The 23,058-nt window shown below is 47.5% G+C and overlaps 1 protein-coding gene across 2 annotated transcripts; it reads right to left on the bottom strand.

Annotated features, from left to right (window-relative positions):
* Nucleotides 1–293: 293 nt before the first annotated feature.
* Nucleotides 294–16,013, bottom strand: LOC142477016 (tripartite motif-containing protein 16-like protein). 2 transcript variants are annotated; one of them, XM_075582077.1, is made up of 7 exons: nucleotides 15,405–16,013; nucleotides 13,952–14,047; nucleotides 12,738–12,971; nucleotides 11,631–11,802; nucleotides 9,181–9,276; nucleotides 1,162–1,841; nucleotides 294–1,119 (listed from the first exon to the last, which is right to left on the bottom strand). In XM_075582077.1, exons 1-7 carry the CDS (start codon nucleotides 15,945–15,947, stop codon nucleotides 1,036–1,038), a joined length of 1,905 nt encoding a protein of 634 aa, XP_075438192.1. In that variant the 5' UTR covers nucleotides 15,948–16,013; the 3' UTR covers nucleotides 294–1,035. The 2 variants fall into 2 exon arrangements, with proteins under 2 accessions (XP_075438192.1, XP_075438191.1); XM_075582076.1 differs by having other exon boundaries at nucleotides 294–1,841.
* Between the last annotated feature and the right edge of the window lie 7,045 nt (nucleotides 16,014–23,058).

Raw genomic sequence — 23,058 nt, 5'->3', positions numbered from 1 at the left:
TTTCCCATAAAGTGAATAAAAATGTACTGGGTAACACTGAAGTGCAAAGATAAATACAAACTAAAAATATCTTTCATACAATCTATTTGATAACGGAAAAGGCGGAACTTTCATTGGTGTATGTTTGGATTTCCATTCAATTACAAGAAGTCAATGGATTATTTTGTTTGCTAAGTGTGTACTGGACAAAATTGCATGTTATGTAGGTTATTTTTTATATTTTAAAGGATCACAGAGAAACATTAATATATTTACTAATAATCCTCATCTGAAAAATCAACAGTACCAAATCACACTCTGAAAAGGCAGTTTTTATTTTAATACTGTATTGAAAAAAAATTACATTTCTATCAAACACTTTATTTTCTAACAAATCCACCAATGCCTCTGATGTTTGGTTTTTGGCAATATATATTTTCTTAATTATTATTTAAATAACTTGATTTTGTTAGTTGAAACATATCAGTGTATAAGTAGCCTCATTAACACCTAACAATCAGCCAGATAATGAAAGTGGAAGTATTTGGCTACAGGCCAACTGCATGAATAATCAGAACTCAGTGGCACTTTGTCACTCACTCTTGTATGTCTTTTACATTACGTGGCTTGTGTACGAGTGCAATAGCTCCTGTCTCTCTTTGTTAATATCAGTGTTATCCCTGTTCAGTATTGTCCGCCTGTTTTTAACTTACGTAAAAATGATACATTTATCAATGAAATCTCCCATTTTTAATTGAAACATTGATGGAGAACTTTTTTTTGGTGCCCAATAACGCAATAAAAGTAAAAATAAAAAAAATGATCAAAAGATAAGTTAACAGCAAAGGGACGACCACATCAGCAATCTAAGTGACAGATTATCTCCCGATACACAACGCATGCAGTGCCAGAGAACAATTACAGCGACATTTATTAGTTTGTCATAACTTAAACAGAATTACTGTTAAAATAAAAAGACCATATACAAAGTGTGCCTTAAAGCTGAATGTTAGGGGAGAAGGCGTTATAGGTCAAGGCTAGGTATATACTGCAGGACTAAACCGAAGTCATTGTGGAGACGCAAGGCGGAGATACAGCTGTAGTTTGGACAGTCACATCAGACACACCACGGGAAGGTTCCTTTGACAGCGCGATACCATTGGACTCCTGAACACCGCTGGCCTCCACTTTTATGATTCGGATAGAGGTGTTGACCAATATCTCTGTCTTCTTGCTCGAAGTCGAAATTTCTTCTGTACTGACCGTTGAGATCTTGGATTCCAAAGGTGACACGGGTGACAAAGGTGATTCTGGGGACAGAGAGATGTCATCTGGCCCATTAATGGTCACGGAATTTTCTTTCTTGGGAAGCCAAAAGGCTGCATAAAGAGGCTCAGCAAACTTGCACTCAAACCTGTGCAGAAGTGTCATAGGGTCGGCGACTCCGTAAAACGACACCGTGCCCCGTGGGTAGTTCACGTAGATACCGAGCCTCAAAAACTTTTCCGTTTTCAGTGGCGTTTCGACATCACTATGCCAGGCAGAAAATTCCTTCCCGTTCCATTTTAAGCTCCATGAGAAGTCGTTCCCCGTGATAGTGCCGTTGGTCTCCGATCCCTTTCTATCAATACATTTAGAGGTCACGCCAACGTGGATGCTTTCGCCCTTGAATTGGACCTCAAAGTAATGTCGACCCATGTAAAAACTCTCGACGCTCAGCACCTGTCGCCACTGGTCAAACCTTTCTGGGTGGTCTGGGTAAGGGTGTTGCCAGGGGGCAGTGTTGGTCACTTTGCGATTTTCCTGCAAAAGCCTCAGAAACCGATGGGCCGTCACTGGATCCAGGGTTACGTTCGATTTATCTGAAATACAAAAATATGACATTCTAAGAATGTAGAAAAGCGTTGGATCTTGTATCGAGACAGCGGTACGGTAGTCCCGGCTTTAAGGCAGGGACGATAATGAGATGTTCTGTACGACATCTGTACATCTGTTCCACATAATTTGCTCCTTCCTACATATCCGCTCTGATCTCTCGCTGTGCCCCGGCGCGTCTCCTGCGCTCTGCCCATAACTGTCTCCTCTCCATCCCTTTCACCTCTACTGCTCTCTCCTTAAACCCTTTCCCCTCACTGCCCCTTACCTGTGGGACTCCCTCACACTTAGTATACACCCAGCACCTTCTCTCCCTCCCTACCCCTTACCTGTGGGACTCCCTCACACGCAGTATACACCCAGCACCTTCTCTCCCTCCCTGCCCCTTACCTGTGGGACTCCCTCACACGCAGTATACACCCAGCACCTTCTCTCCCTCACTGCCCCCTACCTGTGGGACTCCCTCACACTCCGTATACACCCAGCACCTTCTCTCCCTCACTGCCCCTTACCTGTGGGACTCCCTCACACTCCGTATACACCCAGCACCTTCTCTCCCTCACTGCCCCTTACCTGTGGGGCCCCCTCACACTTAGTATACACCCAGCACCTTCTCTCCCTCCCTACCCCTTACCTGTGGGACTCCCTCACACGCAGTATACACCCAGCACCTTCTCTCCCTCCCTGCCCCTTACCTGTGGGACTCCCTCACACGCAGTATACACCAAGCACCTTCTCTCCCTCACTGCCCCCTACCTGTGGGACTCCCTCACACTTAGTATACACCCAGCACCTTCTCTCCCTCCCTGCCCCCTACCTGTGGGACTCCCTCACACTTAGTATACACCCAGCACCTTCTCTCCCTCCCTACCCCTTACCTGTGGGACTCCCTCACACGCAGTATACACCCAGCACCTTCTCTCCCTCCCTGCCCCTTACCTGTGGGACTCCCTCACACGCAGTATACACCAAGCACCTTCTCTCCCTCCCTGCCCCTTACCTGTGGGACTCCCTCACACGCAGTATACACCAAGCACCTTCTCTCCCTCACTGCCCCCTACCTGTGGGACTCCCTCACACTCCGTATACACCCAGCACCTTCTCTCCCTCACTGCCCCTTACCTGTGGGACCCCTCACACTCAGTATACACCCAGCACCTTCTCTTCCCACCTTTAACACTAACCTTAAAATGCACCTCTTACATGAAGTGGCTACTGTCCCACACCCAGTCACTCCTACCAACCATTGTGGCAAAGTACTGCCATCTACTGCACTTACCCATCATCAAGGCCAGGCAATACCATCTACTGCACCTACCCACCATCAAGCCCAGGCACTGCCATCTACTGCACCTACCCACCATCAAGGCCAGTAACTGCCATCTACTGCACCTACCCACCATCAAGCCCAGGCACTGCCATCTACTGCACCTACCCACCATCAAGGCCAGGCACTGCCATCTACTGCACCTACGCACCATCAAGCCCAGGCACTGCCATCTACTGCACCTACCCACCATCAAGGCCAGTAACTGCCATCTACTGCACCTACCCACCATCAAGCCCAGGCACTGCTATCTACTGCACCTACCCACCATCAAGGCCAGGCACTACCATCTACTGCACTTACCCACCATCAAGCCCAGGCACTGCCATCTACTGCACCTACCCACCATCAAGGTCAGTAACTGCCATCTACTGCACCTACCCACCATCAAGCCCAGGCACTGCCATCTACTGCACCTACCCACCATCAGGGCCAGGCACTGCCATCTACTGCACCTACCCACCATCAAGGCCAGGCACTGCCATCTACTGCACCTACCCACCATCAAGCCCAGGCACTGCTATCTACTGCACCTACCCACCATCAAGGCCAGTAACTGCCATCTACTGCACCTACCCACCATCAAGCCCAGGCACTGCCATCTACTGCACCTACCCACCATCAAGGCCAGGCACTGCCATCTACTGCACCTACCCACCATCAAGCCCAGGCACTGCCATCTACTGCACCTACCCACCATCAAGGCCAGTAACTGCCATCTACTGCACCTACCCACCATCAAGCCCAGGCACTGCCATCTACTGCACCACCCACCATCAAGCCCAGGCACTGCCATCTACTGCACCTACCCACCATCAAGGCCAGGCACTGCCATCTACTGCACCTACCCACCATCAAGGCCAGGCACTGCCATCTACTGCACCTACCCACCATCACTATTTCGCAGTGCTCCGCTCTTTTTCTCGCTGCTGTAATGAGTTTCTGTGCATTACACAACGTACGCCTGGTAATGACATGCTGAATATGTGTGACCTACATACAGTATATAACTGGGTGGATCCAGTGTCCGTATTCCCCGAGACTGAAAAATATGCCGGTGCAACCCTGGACATGACGTTTCTATCCTCCTAGTAACTAATCCTAATATTTTGACTCCACTGACTGATATTTTAAACAATAGATAAAGTAATGTATCTGATGCCAGGCATATAACAATTACTAAGGAAAAGTATTTTTGGAAAGAAACAAAAAAAAAAAAACAACACTTGGGGTCCTATTAAATAAAACGTTCCTATTTCTGCTTTAGCTTTGGCAAAAATATCAGGCCTCTTCTCTTGAAAAAAATGTTAAACTTTTCACCTAGTTCAATAAAAACTGGAACATTTTCAGATGAAAAAAGCAGCTAAGAAAATAGCAAAAATTGGGGGGGGAAACGTGCAGATACTGTAGGCTGACATTTTAAATCATCTTGGCTATTTTGTATCCTCCCTACTGAAGATGCCAGCTATTTATGGATATATATGTCCCTGGTTTAACCCCTTGTGTGATGAGCTCACACACTCACACTGCCCCCTAGCACAGGGGAGCACAATCTTTTTTTCCCTGCGCCCCCCTGTCGGCGGTTCCCCGCCTCTTACCTTGCCTCAGGAGTCGGCGTCATGATATCATGTTGCCATGGCAACGTGACATCACATGACCTCACGGCGTCATTTGACGCCGCGTTGTCATGGCGATGCGTCTACAGAAGCAAGGTAAGTGCAGTTTACAGAGGCCTTCGCCGCTTCCCACGGCACTCAATTTAAGTGCCTTCGGGAAACGTGCAGAGCCTCTGTAAACCTCGCGCCCCCCCGCAGCACATCTTGCGGACCCCCTGGGGTGCGCGCCCCCGAGTTTGCGCACTGCTGCCCTACCAAGTTCCTTGCCACTGTGCTCTGGACATGTGGCTGTGATGGACATGACAGCAGCCAATGATAAGAGATGTGGAAAAGGCGGGACTAAGAGCAAGAGGAGCCTTTAAACAGGCCTGCACAACTCCCGTCCTCGAGGGCCGCAAACAGGCCAGGTTTTCAGGATATCCCTACTTCAGCACAGCTGGCTCAATTAGTGGCACCAGTGAAATTGAGCCATCTGTGCTGAAGTGGGGATATCCTCAAAACCTGGCCTGTTTGCGACCCTCGAGGACTGGAGTTGTGCAGGCCTGCTTTAAAAAGGTAAAAAAGTGGGGTGCCCATGAGGGACCTAAGGGCTCTCAGGTTCGGTCAGGGATTGCAGTGTACGCATGCGGCAGCAGGAGCAGAGAGTCACAGTCAGGGATTGCAGTGTGTGCATGCGGCAGCAGGAGCAGAGAGTCACAGTCAGGGATTGCGGTGTATGCATGCGGCAGCAGGAGCAGAGAGTCACAGTCAGGGATTGCGGTGTATGCATGCGGCAGCAGGAGCAGAGAGTCACAGTCAGGGATTGCAGTGTGTGCATGCGGCAGCAGGAGCAGAGAGTCACAGTCAGGGATTGCAGTGTGTGCATGCGGCAGCAGGAGCAGAGAGTTACAGTCAGGGATTGCAGTGTATGCATGCGGCAGCAGGAGCAGAGAGTTACAGTCAGGGATTGCAGTGTATGCATGCGGCAGCAGGAGCAGGGAGTTACTGTCAGGGATTGCAGTGTATGCATGCGGCAGCAGGAGCAGAGAGTCACAGTCAGGGATTGCAGTGTATGCATGCGGCAGCAGGAGCAGAGAGTCACAGTCAGGGATTGCAGTGTATGCATGCGGCAGCAGGAGCAGGGAGTTACTGTCAGGGATTGCAGTGTATGCATGCGGCAGCAGGAGCAGAGAGTCACAGTCAGGGATTGCAGTGTATGCATGCGGCAGCAGGAGCAGAGAGTCACAGTCAGGGATTGCAGTGTATGCATGCGGCAGCAGGAGCAGAGAGTTACTGTCAGGGATTGCAGTGTATGCATGCGGCAGCAGGAGCAGAGAGTTACAGTCAGGGATTGCAGTGTATGCATGCGGCAGCAGGAGCAGGGAGTTACTGTCAGGGATTGCAGTGTATGCATGCGGCAGCAGGAGCAGAGAGTTACTGTCAGGGATTGCAGTGTGTGCATGCGGCAGCAGGAGCAGAGAGTCACAGTCAGGGATTGCAGTGTATGCATGCGGCAGCAGGAGCAGAGAGTTACAGTCAGGGATTGCAGTATATGCATGCGGCAGCAGGAGCAGAGAGTTACAGTCAGGGATTGCAGTGTGTGCATGCGGCAGCAGGAGCAGAGAGTCACAGTCAGGGATTGCAGTGTATGCATGCGGCAGCAGGAGCAGAGAGTCACAGTCAGGGATTGCAGTGTATGCATGCGGCAGCAGGAGCAGGGAGTTACTGTCAGGGCTTGCAGTGTATGCATGCGGCAGCAGGAGCAGAGAGTCACAGTCAAGGATTGCAGTGTATGCATGCGGCAGCAGGAGCAGAGAGTTACTGTCAGGGATTGCAGTGTATGCATGCGGCAGCAGGAGCAGGGAGTTACTGTCAGGGATTGCAGTGTATGCATGCGGCAGCAGGAGCAGAGAGTCACAGTCAGGGATTGCAGTGTATGCATGCGGCAGCAGGAGCAGAGAGTTACAGTCAGGGATTGCAGTGTATGCATGCGGCAGCAGGAGCAGAGAGTCACAGTCAAGGATTGCAGTGTATGCATGCGGCAGCAGGAGCAGAGAGTCACAGTCAGGGATTGCAGTGTATGCATGCGGCAGCAGGAGCAGAGAGTTACTGTCAGGGATTGCAGTGTATGCATGCGGCAGCAGGAGCAGGGAGTTACTGTCAGGGATTGCAGTGTATGCATGCGGCAGCAGGAGCAGAGAGTCACAGTCAGGGCTTGCAGTGTATGCATGTGGTGTATGCATGCGGTGTATGCATGCGGTGTATGCATGCGGCAGCAGGAGCAGAGAGTCACAGTCAGGGCGTGACCGCGAGTTCGAGCGCTATCGGAGGGGACCCTCAATGGCTTTAACGCACAGTGGTACCGAAGCACAGGCCTGCAACAGTCAGTACACAAAGAGCTCCCAGGGCGTGCCGGCCCATCACAAAGCCCACATACCCAGGATTGGGTGGCTAACGCACCACTGACACTGACTCACACCCGCGCAGCGTTACTGGGGGCTAATGCACCACTGACACTGACTCACACCCGCGCAGCGTTACTGGGGGCTAATGCACCACTGACACTGACTCACACCCGTGCAGCGTTACTGGGGGCTAACGCGCCACTGACACCGACTCACACCCGCGCAGCGTTACTGGGGGCTGCTATATTGCATACTGACTGTAGTGACCCTCGGTGGCGGATCACAGGTTCCCCGAGTTAGTAGTGGCTATGTAAACTTGTGGTATCACCTGTATACCGTGTCTGTATTCTTCCTGCCGTCTGATCGTAGGCCACGCGTGGCCCAGTACGTTATCAATAGGGACTCAGGCCCCTGCCTCAGAGATAGTCATAGGTCTGAGAGCTAAAAGTAGAGGGGTTACACGGGCATAATCAATAATGAAAGATTTCATGAACCCCTTAGCAACCATAGTGGTCATATAGGCATGCGCCACGCCAAACCACGACGGTCAGCCTGCCAAAGACGTGTGTTGGGATTCATGTAGGATGTTGTTTTCTGAGCAGTAAAAGCCTTGAGGCTTTAATACAACTTAGGCTGCGTCCATAGTCCGAGCAACGGCGCGCGAGTGGTGCGAACAAAGTGCAGCTGCTCTATAGGGCCGGCCGTAGTGAGCGCGCGCGATGAAGAGCAACCGCGCAGCAGAATTTGGAGCCGACAAAAAAAAACAACATTTGATTTTGTTGTGCGTTGGCCGGGTCACGCGAGTGGTTCAGCCAATGAGGGCACGGTCACGCCTACGGCACGCAGTCCACAGATCGTTCAGGGAGACAAGCGAGCGAGACTATGCAGCGCACGCGCGCCCACTATATCCGTGGTATTACAGGGGTCTGTGTACCACGGTAAAAGTGGGAGAATTCTGGGGCAAAAAAACAAAAAACCAGCACAAGATTTATTCAAGAAAAAAATCCTTTTCATTCATTGTTCGTTTGCCCCAGAATTCCGCCCCTTTGGGCTTCGTGCGTGTGCCACGTCCCCGTAGAGTTACAGCGCCGCGTGGTCACTTTCCCACCGTGGGGTAACCCCGGGAAAGACGCTAGGAACTTCTTCCAAACAAGCTGCATGTTCAGTTACAGCCCCCGGGATTCCCCGAGCGCCGGTTCGGGGGGCCGCGCCACGAGTCGGTGATAACTACCATTGAATGAAAACCCGCATTGGCGCTCCTATTTTTACTTACGAATGATGCGGCGCTTTTGCGAGCCCCGCGCACTGACCCACGTCAGGCCATCATGCTTCTACCAACCAGTTTGCCATCTTAACCGTTTCATTGCCAAAGTTTCATGCGATGTGCTCGGCACCGACGTACACCGCAGTGTGTAACTTTTCAGAGCGGGCGATCACAATGGAAACCGCTGAATCATTGTTAGAATAATGTAGAAATCTCTTGGCGACCTTCCCAGGGAGGTGTATGCTGTAACTGCAGTTGCACAATCAGCGTTTTATTGCAATTGTCTGCAGTGGTAAAGTACTACACATCTAGATTATATTCCCATCAAACACGTAATAAGGGATGGGAATGAGGTCATGTATTGTACAATGTGAGTCAGCGTCACTGCGCTACGCAGCACAAAGCCATCCTGATGACAATAGACAATGTCGGAGTTCAATACATGGTTCCAATAGGTTGTGAAACCGCTTCCTAGCGCTGGAGAAGCATTAAACCCCATTCATTTGAATCATTTCTTCTCCAACATGATGAAGCAGCTTATTGAATAGGGGCCAAATAAACCCTAATTAAATATACTGTGACCCCACCCATCTCTTCCCTGGAACCCGTCAGTTGTGTAATATCCACGCTAATGTATCACAAGCAAGAAAGTGGTGCATGGCGGACATCGGGCTGTAGTGGAGAGGTGGCGTAGGATGTTGGTGTACAGACAGTGCAAGTTTAGGGTATTCTTACACTTCAGGAAGTCTTCTCGGGTTGAGGGCTCCGGAGCAGACATTCGGTGTTTCGGTGGGACAACAACAGCTACCATTGTTCCAATCCCCAAATTTTCTGTAAAAGTAAGACACCATATTATTTCCTCCCAAGAACGTTCTAATTCCATCATTCTCCAAATGAACCCGGAAATAATTAATGGAATTAAATAATACATTTATAGCATTGCAATGTCATTCTGTATTAATATTTTAATTTTAAGTACAGAGGTCTAGCAATCATATTGATCCTGTCTTGTTACATAGTTAAGACTAGTTTTTATTTTTTGCAGGGAGTTGTATCTTTTATGGGACCAAAGAGAAAGTTCTGCAATATATGGTGTTTAAAACCATGTCCCAGGTCAAAGGGAAGGGCAGTGGGAACAGCGCCAATGCAATAAAATTAAAAAAATTAGTGACAATTAGAGAACTAATATATATAAATGCACCCCTGAAATGTAGAAGTGAAGGCTGCCAGGAAAAATAGGTGACACAAACCAAAGAACACAATTAAAACAAATAAACCGGCGCCTAAAAAAATTAATAAAAAATCTGACCAAACGTAGTCCAATTCAAAAGGTTGGGATGAGTTCCATGGAAGTGTCCTCAATGTAATCTCAGACAAACAAACATGTATGACAACAACATAAAAGAGAAAAAGAGAAAAAAGATCATAGTGCAACTAAATACAAACAACAAATCACTTATTATTTGTTGTTTGTATTTAGTTGCACTATGATCTTTTTTTCTCTCTTTTTTTCTCTTTTATGTTGTTGTCATACATGTTTGTTTGTCTGAGATTACATTGAGGACACTTCCATGGAACTCATCCCAACCTTTTGAATTGGACTACATTTGGTCAGATTTTTTATTAATTTTTTTAGGCGCCGGTTTATTTGTTTTAATTATGTCCCAGGTCAGTTACTTTTTTACAACGTTGTTATCTTTCAAACATTGATGGTTTCTTCCGTGTGGGTTTTATAATGTCATTCTCTTGCAGAGCCTCGGTTAGCTGGGTTTTACACTCATTCAAACATCGGCTTAAAGATTAACCCACTATAATTCCATAATGTTATCAGCGATTCAGCGGGGAGATTGAACTTTGCTAAGAGAGCGCTGTTAGAAGGACTATTTCATCATCGTTTTCTCCTCCACCTTTTTATATAGTTATATTGTAACATTTCCAAGCTTTTTATCATAAAGCTGAGCTTAGATTTGTGCTGGTTTAAAAGGCGGCTCTGCTGCACTGCAGCATGCGGCTCTGCTGCACTGCAGCATGCGACACGCACAGCTCGCTGCTTCGGGATTGCCATTAATGCAAATTCTATAGAGCGGCGGTTCCCAAACCCTTATTACACGGCGCTCCCCCCTGCTACAAAGTATATGTGCAGAGAACGCTTAATGAATACATCTTATTGCCGACTCAGACTATCGCTAACACTGTGTGACCGATCCCAGGCAGTATAGTGTCCTCAGCTCGTGGGGGGAACACACGCTTAATAATCCCCCCAAACTGCCCCTCAGTGTGTGCAGGCAGCATGGGGGGGGTGTGTAGCCGTCACTCACTGCGGGAGCTTCCAAAGTCACGTTTTTGCTCCTGTGGATGCAAAGCATTGTGGGGAGCGACTTTGGAAGCTTCTGCTGTGACAGCGATACCCCCCCATGCAAAGGGGTAGTTTGGGGCATTACTAAATGTGCAGACCCCACATGGACTCAGGAACCCGCTATACTGCCTGGGACCCGCCATCATAGATTTTGGGGGGCAACCCCCTTGGAGACACCACGCGCACCCCCTGTTGGGAATCAAAGGTAATAGACATTACTGTGAAACTGTGAAGCAGCGTGCGGGAACCCACAGGGAAACCCCTGGGAATGCGTTTGTCTGTTTGGTATTGATACCCGGTGGCAACAAAGCGAGTAGATTTTATAGTAAAGATTATATTATTAGAATTTAGGATTGGCTACTGCTTGAATCAACACTCTCTGCCAAGTAATCCGCGGCCTTGCTAAAATCAGGTATATTCCTTCTTAACTGTTGCAAATCATTTTTGAGCAATGGATTTACTCCCGAACAGCCCTGGGGTTATAAAACAAAGTGACAATTAAACCAATATTAAATGGGGTTCTCAATAAATAATGTTTTCTTTATTTCTGGGGTGCTGCTGCCTTCTTATCCTTGACGCTATCCAGGAGCTCGAAATGAATTTTGAAGTGAAATGACACTCAATTATAACACCTTAGCATACTTCAAAAACAAAACAAACTTTAGTTATATATGAAATATTCAATAATCTGTATATTATTGTACACAATACATATTCCGATTCTAGTAAATATATATTTAAAATATGTATTGTTTTTTTTGTGGCTTTTTCACCATTTTGTTTGGCTTTGGGAATAATTGTAGCATTGTCTATTGCCCGTCAGACTCACCTTCCTTCGCAAACTCCTGAAGTTTGTCCAGGTACGCGGTTTGTAGCAGTTGGATTAAGTTCTCAGTTGAATCTGTAACAACCTTTTGGATCCCAGACAGTTTATCTTTCAGCCCGATGTAAACACTGGGCAGAGTATCATCTGCTGCAGCCTTCTTGAACTCACAGTACTCCTAAGGAAATAGAAATGCAATATCTTATAGCACCAAGCCATGTGCCGTGGCCTACTCTGCAGTGAATGGGTTAAAATAAAACCGAGTGGTGGCTTTATTTCCAAAGGAAACATATCTGTCTTATAGTCACTAAACTATATTATCAAACATGTGTCATCTTTGTGATACCTGATCAAGGGGTAACTATATCTGGACTAGTGGTCAGGATAGAGATAGATACAGCCAATAAAAAATATATCACATGTGAGCACATTCACATGTCTTAGACAGGTCTGCAACCCTGCCCTTCACCATCATCACCCAGCATACAGTGCTTCCACTGCAGCAAGGGATTCTGGGAAATAACATGCAAATGAGCACAGAGTGTCACCTTTTGCCTCAAATCCATTTTTACATGGAACCCATATAAGCTAATGCTCGCTGCATTACACAGCCTGGGTTTTGATGCATAGCCAGTAATCTTCCTCGCATGTGAACTGTTTCGACCTTTTGGGTCTCATCAGTGTGAGGCTGGTTGTACTGGCGCTCCAATTTTAAGACTGGGTAGGATACATACATACATACATACATACATACACGGGGCTCTTTAAGACATTAGAAGATAATCAGACTAGAGAGCACATAATCAATCAGACCTGGTGAGCCAAATCGGTTTCAGTTCATGTCATCTACAATATTTCTAAGCTGTGTGAATTGATACTTGATACCCATTTATTCAGACAGTGAGCAGTCCAGATGTGACCTGCTCACTGAGCCATCCTTCCATGACATGCTGGGATGTGGTGGAAGAAATTCCCATGGCAAATGTGTGTTAATGTTGCCATGCGTTGCAACGTGTCCTGTTATCGCTGAGGCCAGTGGTACACATGGACATCGGTAGAAGGAGCGGTCATTTTCACCCCTGTCCCATATTCGGACCGCTGTGCGGGTCATACCTGGAGGAAATAGAATTCGTTCTTGTGGTTTGCTATTCTCTGCGCTCGCGCTTTCGTTTTCTTCAGCTCCTGGCATTTCTGCTCCAAATGGGTCTTAATTCCATTGGATTGGTTCAGCGCCGCCCGCTCTCTCAATTCTAAGAACTCCAGGACTTTGGAATGGGTCTTTTTGACCGCGTCTTGAAGTTCCCCAAACTGAAGGTCGGTTGCTTTTTTGGCTTCAGCCACATTTTTCTTAGAGACAAAAAAAAAAAAGGAAATAATTTAGAATATATCTATTTTCAAGGTCCTTTCAAGTAGGGTCAGTACCACCTATATACCACCTATATATATTGTTACAAGAGAGTCCTGGAAGATTTTTAAAAGCAGCGGACGCCATTAACGGTGTATATCATTGCTACCCAACTGATATATTTTTTAAACCCACCTGTTTTTTCCCCATTTACTGTTTTAATTATATATACACATTCTGTAAACTGCAAGGGTGGCGCAGTATAAATTATATTATTATAATAATACAGGCCTTTCAAAATCATGGACCATACAGGTCTACAATTAGAATTACAACAGGATCAAATTTGAAAAAGTTCATTGTCGTTTCTATTAAAGTCTAATGACCGGTTCCATGCACAATACTGGTCCCTTACTGCAGGATGACAAGGTTACAGGTTACCGATAGGCTTAACCATTCCATTGTATGTAACTCACATCCGCCCGCCGCAGGCACAGAGCCAACACTTTGTAACAGTGATCCATGTTGGTTTTGCTGTAAACCATTGTCTGCTGTAATATAATGTAAATGTACTGTGGGCCATATTCCCTAAGCAGTGCTAAGCCATAAAGTAATGTACAGCCCATTTACTTAAATGGGTCATAAGGGGGGTTATATAGGAAGGTCTCCCAGCTGCAAAATCGGGGTAGCACTGATTTATCAAGCACGAATATCCCTTTGGGTTCAATGGGTAACTATTGTGGAGTTTTATTTTTTTACCCGGTTTTGCAGCCGGCAGACTGATAAATAACCCACAAGGTGGATACACAGCTTAGCACCACTTAGTAAAAAGAGCCCTGTACTGTATAACGTATCGGAAACATCTGAAGTCCTCCTAACGTTGGCGTATGTTGCTAATGCATCATGTAGCGATGTGTTTATAACTCCAACGTTGCAGAGAAGGGGTTACAGAATGACATTCCGTAACTGGGCGCTCTACAACCTGTATGGATGTCGTGTTTGCGTCCAGTTTAACAATGGTATTTTCCGCAGACTTCAGCTTCGCGTCGTACTCGGTCACTATCTCGTGAACTTCAGCCTAGAAGAGAGAAAAAAGGGAATTAATGGGGCTTTTTGGCCATTATTCAACATAGGGAGAAGTAAGTTAATGCCCAGTTGTTAATCTGTCAACTTCCATTCAAATGAAGGGAATTAATTAGGATTGTTACCTGTGAGTTAGCCAATTTCTCACCATACTAAATAGGAGGTTTGTTAGCGCTGTGTTATTAATGGCGCCGTGTGGATCGTCAAGTATATAATAAATCTTCCCATATATTACAGCAAATAAAAATCCACGTGTGAGCACAGTCACCTGTCTCAGGCAGGTCTGCAACCCTGCGCTTCCCCATTATCTCTTAACATACAGTGCTTCCACGGCCGCCAGGAATTCTGGGTAATGACATGCAAATGAGCGCTCACGTAGATTGGAATTCAGATATTTTTGCTAAATCTGTGTCAGGGGAAATTATTTCCCAGAGATCACCCCCCAAAAAGGGAGGATAATGTCGTGGACGGCATTTTATCTACTTGTTTTATTTGGGATATTACATGGGGGGGAAATCATTATTTACAGAACACCAGAGGGTGTTTCCCCTCCCCCCCTGACTGCAGCGTATTTCACTGGCAATAGCCAAGGTATGATCTGCAAGTATTATCTAAGAAAAATACGGAGGCCTAGTGTGGACAAAAATATCTCTGAAAAACTTGCATGTTTGTCCATTAAAAATTATAAACACCTATGAAAAACAAATTCAAATTTGGAGATAATTAACCTATTTTTTTTAAACAAAAAATGAGCATACGTCTGTGGGTTATTAATGTGCCAAAATAATGATTTATTAGCCTCCGAAATAAGGGAGTATTATTTATTCATCGGTTAGTGTTTGTAGTACGGTACAAAAGCAGGGAGCCTTTGCTATCCCAAAATCTTATTAATTCTGTATTTGCACAACGTTGAGCAGATGCAACATGTTTAATAATACAAACATGAGCAGTGTATCAGTTATTTATAACCATTTGATGGGTTGATAATTAATAATAATTTGATTTCGCATGGGTTGATTTAAAGAAAACACTGCATGCCGCTTTATATGCGAAATGGTTAATGAACATTGCTAACATGTCGCTAACTTACAAGTGTGAACAATATTGTAGCATAAATAGTAGAATGTTTTTTTTTTAATGCCATTATATCCCGAGTCTGCTGATATATAAGAGGTTAATTTACACACAGCTATTCTCAGTGTGAGCATGTAACCACAGGAACCTCGTGTCCCAGATTCTTACACCCTCCAAAAATGTGAGGCCAGCGAATTTCTGAAAATATGAGGTCATTCCATTGCTTCAGTGAATTGACAGGTACGTACTCATTGGTGCTCAAACGCTTGCACACCTACCTCTTTCTGCTTCCATGCTTCATCGCAGGAGATGGGGTTGTGATCACTATGCTTCTCTGCCACACACTCTTCACAAAGACACAACAGGTCCATTTGACAGAACCACCCCAAGGGTTTTTTATGGGCACTGCAGGTCCGCAGGTCGATGTCGTTCATGGGCTCTACCAGCTGGTGGGTGTGGAGTTTGGGGTTATCCATGTGGGGTTTCAGGTGAGCCTCGCAGTAATTAACCATGCAGGTGAGACAGGTCTTCACAGCCTTCACCTTCTCCACCAAGCAGAAGTCACAGAGGACCTTGTCCGGGTCGGCGGCAGCGTCTCCCGCTGGCGTGCCCCCCGCAGAGGAGTCGGCGTTGGCAGGATCTCCTGCGGATTCACCTGCAGGAAGGCGCAGGGCTCCCAGCTGAGCAGCCGAGTGACTTTTACAAAACTTGGTCTCCTTCTCGCCCCCGTCACCCTCTCTGAGGTTGAGGGCCGCGATTTCTCCGCAGCTCTGACATTTGGAAACCGGCTTGGGTGGAACATCTTTGTGCGTGTCCGCCATTTTCAAGGAGCTCCTGCACTGTGCCACTAAGTTTCCTGCTTGCTTTGACTCATCTGCAGGCAGTCAGGTTACACAGAACACCACGCCTGACTCTGAGCTGCCCGGAGCTTTTAACTGTTTGTTTACCAGCAGATATCCACGTTTTTAGCAGTCACTTTGTTTTATTATTATTTGTATATGTAAAGCATGTGGCATTGTATAATTCTACATTTGTACCTCAGCTGGCAATCGTTTGGTGCCCCTGTTATACATCTATCAACATTCTAATTGTGTGCCTAATGAAATGGCCGCCTTCAATTTGGGGCTGCAGCCTGTGAAATGTTGCAGCTGATCTGTATCATTTATATTACTACGTGTAACACATTATTGTTACAGCTTTCAGAGTAATAGACAGTCTGCTGTTTAGAACACAGCAAGAGGTCTGTGTGTGATACTTTGTTGCCAAAGTGCAGAGCTCAAAAAGGTGTGTGTGTGTCAGAGCCTGTTTCAAAAGAGGAAGTGGAGATGACTTTTTAAAATCAGTGTTTCTCAACCAGGGTTCGTAGGAACCATTGGGTTCCCCAAGCATCCCTTAAGGGTTCCTTGCAATTTTCTGGTCATTCGAAAATTGTACCAAATACAGAAGAATTTTCTGTACAATGAATCTAATCAGATTTGCTCTTAGAGATGGTTGGGAGTTCCTCAGAATTTCACTTGGGGTCCTTAACCAAATTAAAAAAAAAAACACTTCCAAATGGTATGTGTAGCAACTAAAGGATGATCAGTACATTCAAAAATAAAATAAAATTGGCTTTAGGAGTTTAAAAAAAAATGCCGTCAGTATTATCTAATACTGCAGAACTGATTTATTTGGGGGGGGGGGGGGAGAATGTATAGGATTTTTCACATTTTGTTGCTTTAAAAGTACTTTCACTTTGCTAGATAATTGTTTTTTAACTGGATTTAACCCTTATATACCAGTCACAGTAGTTTTGCATGTACAGCTTTTACATTCGGTTTTGTTGTGGGTTTGGCTGGATTTCTTATTGGGGCAGTTTCATTGGACAGCATCCTAAGGAAAGATAAAACCCCATAGAAAAGCTCGCGTTGTTAAATGCATAGGAAGGTCTGTGCTGCTCTAGATAGAAAGTTACAATGTCCAAAAACATGTACGCCTTAACCCAACACTCATTTTAATAAGAGAAATGAACTAAACATAAACAGGTGATGATATTCAAAGCAGTGTGCTGCGTTTCTCCCATACAAAACCAAAACATTCAATTACTCCACAGTAAAGCAAAGGGAATTTAATCAATTTTAATTTCCCTGAAAGGGGACCAGATGTATCATTCCCGTTCATCAAAAGAATGACTTCCCCCATCCTCTCTATCTATAGAGGGGATGAGCCGTTCTATTGTAAACAAATTAAACGGGATTGAATCAACCTGAGAATAGTTGGTGTCCTTGGTTTAATCCAATTAACAAGGAAAGCTGTTAATATTACGTCTACTGCAGTATAGCATCATCGTTTTCAGCATTACTGCCGATCTTTCAGTATTTCCCAACAGTATAGGGGTGTAGTTTATGGGGAAATTAGCCTTTACAAAGTTGTTAATATAATGCACCATTGTATTCCCATACATTATGACTTTCCTGCGTCTCCAGATAAAATGGATAGCAATGGCAGGCGGGCGTTTACTTCCAGGACCATCTCCTGTTATTGCAGCGTTAGGCTAAGGCCCCGCTCCCAGAGTCAGCGCGCCCCACTGCAGACAGGCGGGGCGCTGACATACACAGACCGCGATATGCGGTCTGTAGGGAGCGGGAGGTGGGCGGGAGTGGGAGGTTTCACAGGGAGGGGGGGCGTGGCTTGAGCGGAGGGACCCGCTACTCTCCCCCCCCTCCCTCCCTCCACGGACTCGGGCTGGAGCTGCTGATGGTAAGCAACACACACACACTCATACACACACACACAGGCACTCATATACACACACACAGACAGAGGCAGGCACTCACGCACTCAAACACACACACACAGACAGGCACGCACGCACTCAGACACACACACAGACAGAGGCAGGCACTCGCGCACTCAGACACACACACAGACAGGCACGCTGCTTTCACTCCACACTCCTCCCCGCTCCCCGAACCCTCTCCTCCTCCCGAAGCCTCCCCTCCTCATTGGCTCACAGCCACACCATGTGACGCGTCAATGCTAGGGATCACCATTTTCTTGTGTCTCATAGCAGCTGACGCGCCACAGCGTGTAGTGCGCTGTGCCACCAGGGGGGACCGGGACCGGCTAGGGTGGATTCCCCTGCTGGTGGGGAACTCGCGTGTGGCCGCCCGCACCAACGAGCGCAGCGGGACCGAGGCCTTAGATTTGCTGAAGAGCTTTGGGAAGATAAGGGCCCAGCTGATAAAGACAATTTCAGGGTTCTGCTATTGCGGGGGTGGCCAACTCCAATCCTCAAGGGCCACCAACAGGTCAGGTTTTAAGGATATCCCTGCTTCAGCAAAGGTGGCTCGATTAGTGGCCCAGTCAGAATGTCTTCATTGGGTGAGCCACCTGTGCTGAAGCAGGGATATCCTTAAAACCTGACCTGTTCAAGGCCCTCGAGGACTGGAGTTGGCCTCTCTTGTGCTATTGCTTGTGAAAATCTTAATGGAATTAAGAATAATGTCTTCCTCCCAATGCAGTCCTCCCAATGCAGTCCTCCCCAGGATCCCCCAGAATCCCCCAGAATTCCTCAACACATGAAGGTTCCCCCTACTGTTTAAAAAAAAAAAACCCCTGTTAGTATGGGTGAAAGTAGAGCAGGGGGGCGCAAACTTTTTTCCCTGCGCCCCCCTGACGGCTGTACCCTCACTCCCGCGCCCCCCCCCAACACCAACTTACCCGCGCTCTGGCGTAATGACGTCACGTTGCCATAGCAACGTGACGTCACATGACCTCGCAGTGTCATTTTGACGCCGCGTTGCCATGGCGCCGCAGGGAGGAAGCCGCCGGAGCCACGGTAAATTAGGTTTACAGAGGCCCTGCAGCGCCCCCGGCACTTAATTTAAGTGCCTTCGGGAAGTGCGCGGGGCCTCTGTAAACCCCGCGCCCCCCATCGGCAGTGTCGCGCTCCCCCTGGGGGTCGCGCCCCACAGTTTGCGCACCGCTGAAGTAGAGGATCTCCTGAGCTGAAACGCGCTATTTCCAGCTTCGGGAACCCCCGGTTCCTGATATATTTACCGCAGAAGGCAGTGCCGGTACCGTAACCCTCAATGGGACATAAATTGGGGGATTAAATCTTATGCATCCCGCTACATTTTCCGGTATGTATCTTGGAAACCACGGGGTCCGCAGCGCTGGCATTAATGTAGTTCGGCTCCAGGGAAGGCCCTGGGGAGTGTGGGGGGAACATTTGAGCAGTATTTTTAAACTGGGGTTCCGCAGACATACTTATAGGGTTCCCTGCAATGTTCAGGCCATTTGAAAATTCTACCAAATACAGAAGAATTTACAATGCATCTGATCTCAGACGCACTATTAGAGAGGGTTGGGGTTCCTTACAATGCTTCCGATCTCAGATGCGCTATTAGAGAGGTTTGGGGTTCCTTACAATGCATCTGATCTCAGACGCGCTATTAGAGAGGGTTGGGGTTCCTTACAATGCTTCCGATCTCAGATGCGCTATTAGAGAGGGTTGGGGTTCCTTACAATGCTTCCGATCTCAGATGCGCTATTAGAGAGGGTTGGGGTTCCTTACAATGCATCTGATCTCAGATGCACTATTAGAGAGGGTTGGGGTTCCTTACAATGCTTCCGATCTCAGATGCGCTATTAGAGAGGTTTGGGGTTCCTTACAATGTATCTGATCTCAGATGCGCTATTAGAGAGGGTTGGGGTTCCTTACAATGCATCTGATCTCAGATGCGCTATTAGAGAGGGTTGGGGTTCCTTACAATGCTTCCGATCTCAGATGCGCTATTAGAGAGGGTTGGGGTTCCTTACAATGCTTCCGATCTCAGATGCGCTATTAGAGAGGTTTGGGGTTCCTTACAATGTATCTGATCTCAGATGCGCTATTAGAGAGGGTTGGGGTTCCTTACAATGCATCTGATCTCAGATGCGCTATTAGAGAGGGTTGGGGTTCCTTACAATGCTTCCTATCTCAGACGCACTATTAGAGAGGGTTGGGGTTCGATACAATGTATCCGATCTCAGACTATTAGAGAGGGTCGGGGTTCCTTACAATGCATCCGATCTCAGATGCACTAACTTTTGGCCGCAAACATTGTAGTAAATTTTATACAGGTTTTCCAAACTTTTATAAATCTCCAAACTGCGGAGAAGCGACTCTCGGCAGATGGCTACAGTTACTATCGCGAGAAATACTATTTAACTTGTGACAAATCTTTCTGATCAGCAATTCTTTTGATCTAGCACAGGAGTGAGGGATTTTACCTGCCATGGACCCAAGATTTAGATCTGTGGACCATCTGTTACTGAGACCAGACAGAGCCGGAGAGCCTCCCCTTTTTGCGATTGTCTCCCGTCTCTGCGGCTTTGGAAGCATACCTGTGTTACAGTAAAGGCAGAAACGCTTCCTTAGGCAAAGTGTTTACTGTAGGTCCAAACGTATATAAAGGTCAATGCTAATTGCACCTGCACTTACCACTTGCAAGATGACAATTAGAAGAGCATTTAGTTGTTGAAGTTTTGCATCGTTCAGGAAACACCTTCAACCCTTTCACTGTTTAGCTGAAGAACATTTTGAAAGACTTAATACAACATTGCAGAGCATGTACAGTGGGGCAGAGTTCTCCTCCGGCACATTCCAGTCTCTGCATTTTATTTTATCTTTCACATGTAAACATGTGGCTATTTGCTCGCCGTTTAGATGTATGTTTATGTATATTAGTTGCAGTTTGCTGGTGACTGAGCTTGGAATAAGGGATTCTGTAAGCAGTGTCGGGTCCCTCTGGGATTAGGCCGCTTCCGAGACCCGACCTCTCGCCCGTTGCAGAACTCCTGGAGGGGATTTAGGAGTGCCGCGTGCCATCTGTTGCTGGGGCATTGTCCATGTGTATCCCGGCACCAAGCCCGCCATCTCACGCCTCCCAGTGCATCCTGGGTGCGTTATGGGTGGTGTTTAGAATCACAATCACTAAATGGCTGTATATCGGGGCCGACCCCACGTCTTTCCGGAAGGTCTTGCCCCTAACCATGACCCCACATCCCCGGACGCAGCCTGTGGGGTCGCTGTGTGACCAGATGCCAGGGAGGCTGGCTCTGCAATTGAGGAAGATAAGTAGAGATAAGGAAAGCTAGTAACTTGTCGCCATGCTCGGCGCCGAAACATGGCGGGGTGGTGGGCTAATATTTCCCTATTTAATAGCCCCAGACTTGTCTTGTCACTGTAGTGTAGGCCGCGGTCTCCAACCTTTAGCATGAAGAGGACAGACAAAGAAACAAAATACGAGGCTGGGGCTACCGCATGTATCAATAAAAAGACTACCCTCAAATAAAGAACATTTTACATTCACTCAATCCCCCTACCTCTTAACCCCCCTCCTCATTCATTCCCCTTTCCTCACGCTCAATCCCCCTCCCTCACACTCAATCCCCCTCCCTCAAACCCCATCCCTCTCAACTCCCCTCCTCACTCATTCCCTTCCCTCAACTCCCCCTCCCTCAAACCCCCTCCCTCACATTCAATCCCCCTCCCTCAAACCCCCTCCCTCTCAACCCCCCTCCTCACTCATTCCCCTCCCTCAACTCACCTCCTCACACTCAATCCCACTCCCTCAACCCCCTCCACACTCAATTCCCCTCCCTCAACCCCCCATTTCAGACTCAATCCTCCCCCCCCCCCACACACATACATACACACACACTCAATCACACTACACACAATTTTCCCTTGGGGAGATATAGACATGCTCAACTCGGTCGCGGCCGCACCGGAATCTGCAGAGCTCGGCGGAAGTAACTTCCGGCGCTGACCGGGGCACCGGCACGGCAGGGGGAGGAGGCATTGACCAGGGAGTATAAGCCCGGCCGGGATTCTCCGCGGACCAGTGAGAATGCTGTGGCGGACTGGAAAACCATTAATATAAACGCAATGGTCTAAGCGTGTGTTAGTGTGGTACTCCAACCACATACGCTGTGCGCGTGTGTTAGTGTGGTACTCCACCCACATGCGCGTGTGTTAGTGTGGTACTCCACCCACATGCGCGTGTGTAAGTGTGGTACTCCACCCACATGCGCGTGTGTTAGTGTGGTACTCCACCCACATGCGCGTGTGTTAGTGTGGTACTCCACCCACATGCGCGTGTGTTAGTGTGGTACTCCACCCACATGCGCGTGTGTTAGTGTGGTACTCCACCCACATGCGCGTGTGTTAGTGTGGTACTCCACCCACATGCGCGTGTGTTAGTGTGGTACTCCACCCACATGCGCGTGTGTTAGTGTGGTACTCCACCCACATGCGTGTGTGTTAGTGTGGTACTCTAACCACATATGCTGTGCGCGTGTGTTAGTGTGGTACTCCACCCACATGCGTGTGTGTTAGTGTGGTACTCTAACCACATATGCTGTGCGCGTGTGTTAGTGTGGTACTCCACCCACATGCGTGTGTGTTAGTGTGGTACTCTAACCACATATGCTGTGCGCGTGTGTTAGTGTGGTACTCCACCCACATGCGTGTGAGTTAGTGTGGTACTCTAACCACATATGCTGTGCGCGTGTGTTAGTGTGGTACTCTAACCACATATGCTGTGCGCGTGTGTTAGTGTGGTACTCTAACCACATATGCTGTGCGCGTGTGTTAGTGTGGTACTCTAACCACATATGCTGTGCGCGTGTGTTAGTGTAGTACTCCACCCACATGCGCGTGTGTTAGTGTGGTACTCTAACCACATATGCTGTGTGCGTGTGTTAGTGTGGTACTCCACCCACATGCGTGTGTGTTAGTGTGGTACTCTAACCACATATGCTGTGCGCGTGTGTTAGTGTGGTACTCCACCCACATGCGTGTGTGTTAGTGTGGTACTCTAACCACATATGCTGTGCGCGTGTGTTAGTGTGGTACTCCACCCACATGCGTGTGTGTTAGTGTGGTACTCTAACCACATATGC

This window comes from Ascaphus truei, unplaced genomic scaffold (genome assembly GCF_040206685.1).
Source record: "Ascaphus truei isolate aAscTru1 unplaced genomic scaffold, aAscTru1.hap1 HAP1_SCAFFOLD_1865, whole genome shotgun sequence".
Classification (NCBI taxonomy): Eukaryota; Metazoa; Chordata; class Amphibia; order Anura; family Ascaphidae; genus Ascaphus; species Ascaphus truei.
Note: the sequence above shows the minus strand (reverse complement) of the source record. Positions and strands in the feature narration are given on the sequence as shown.

Excerpts from the sequence above, each read along its gene's own strand:
- LOC142477016 (XM_075582076.1), bottom strand. The coding sequence starts at position 15,947 with ATGGCGGACACGCACAAAGATGTTCCACCCAAGCCGGTTTCCAAATGT. Across the intron at positions 12,972-13,951 it reads CAAACACGACATCCATACAG|AAAAATGTGGCTGAAGCCAA; the intron begins GTTGTAGAGCGC and ends TTTGTCTCTAAG. Across the intron at positions 9,277-11,630 it reads TCAGGAGTTTGCGAAGGAAG|AAAATTTGGGGATTGGAACA; the intron begins GTGAGTCTGACG and ends TTACTTTTACAG.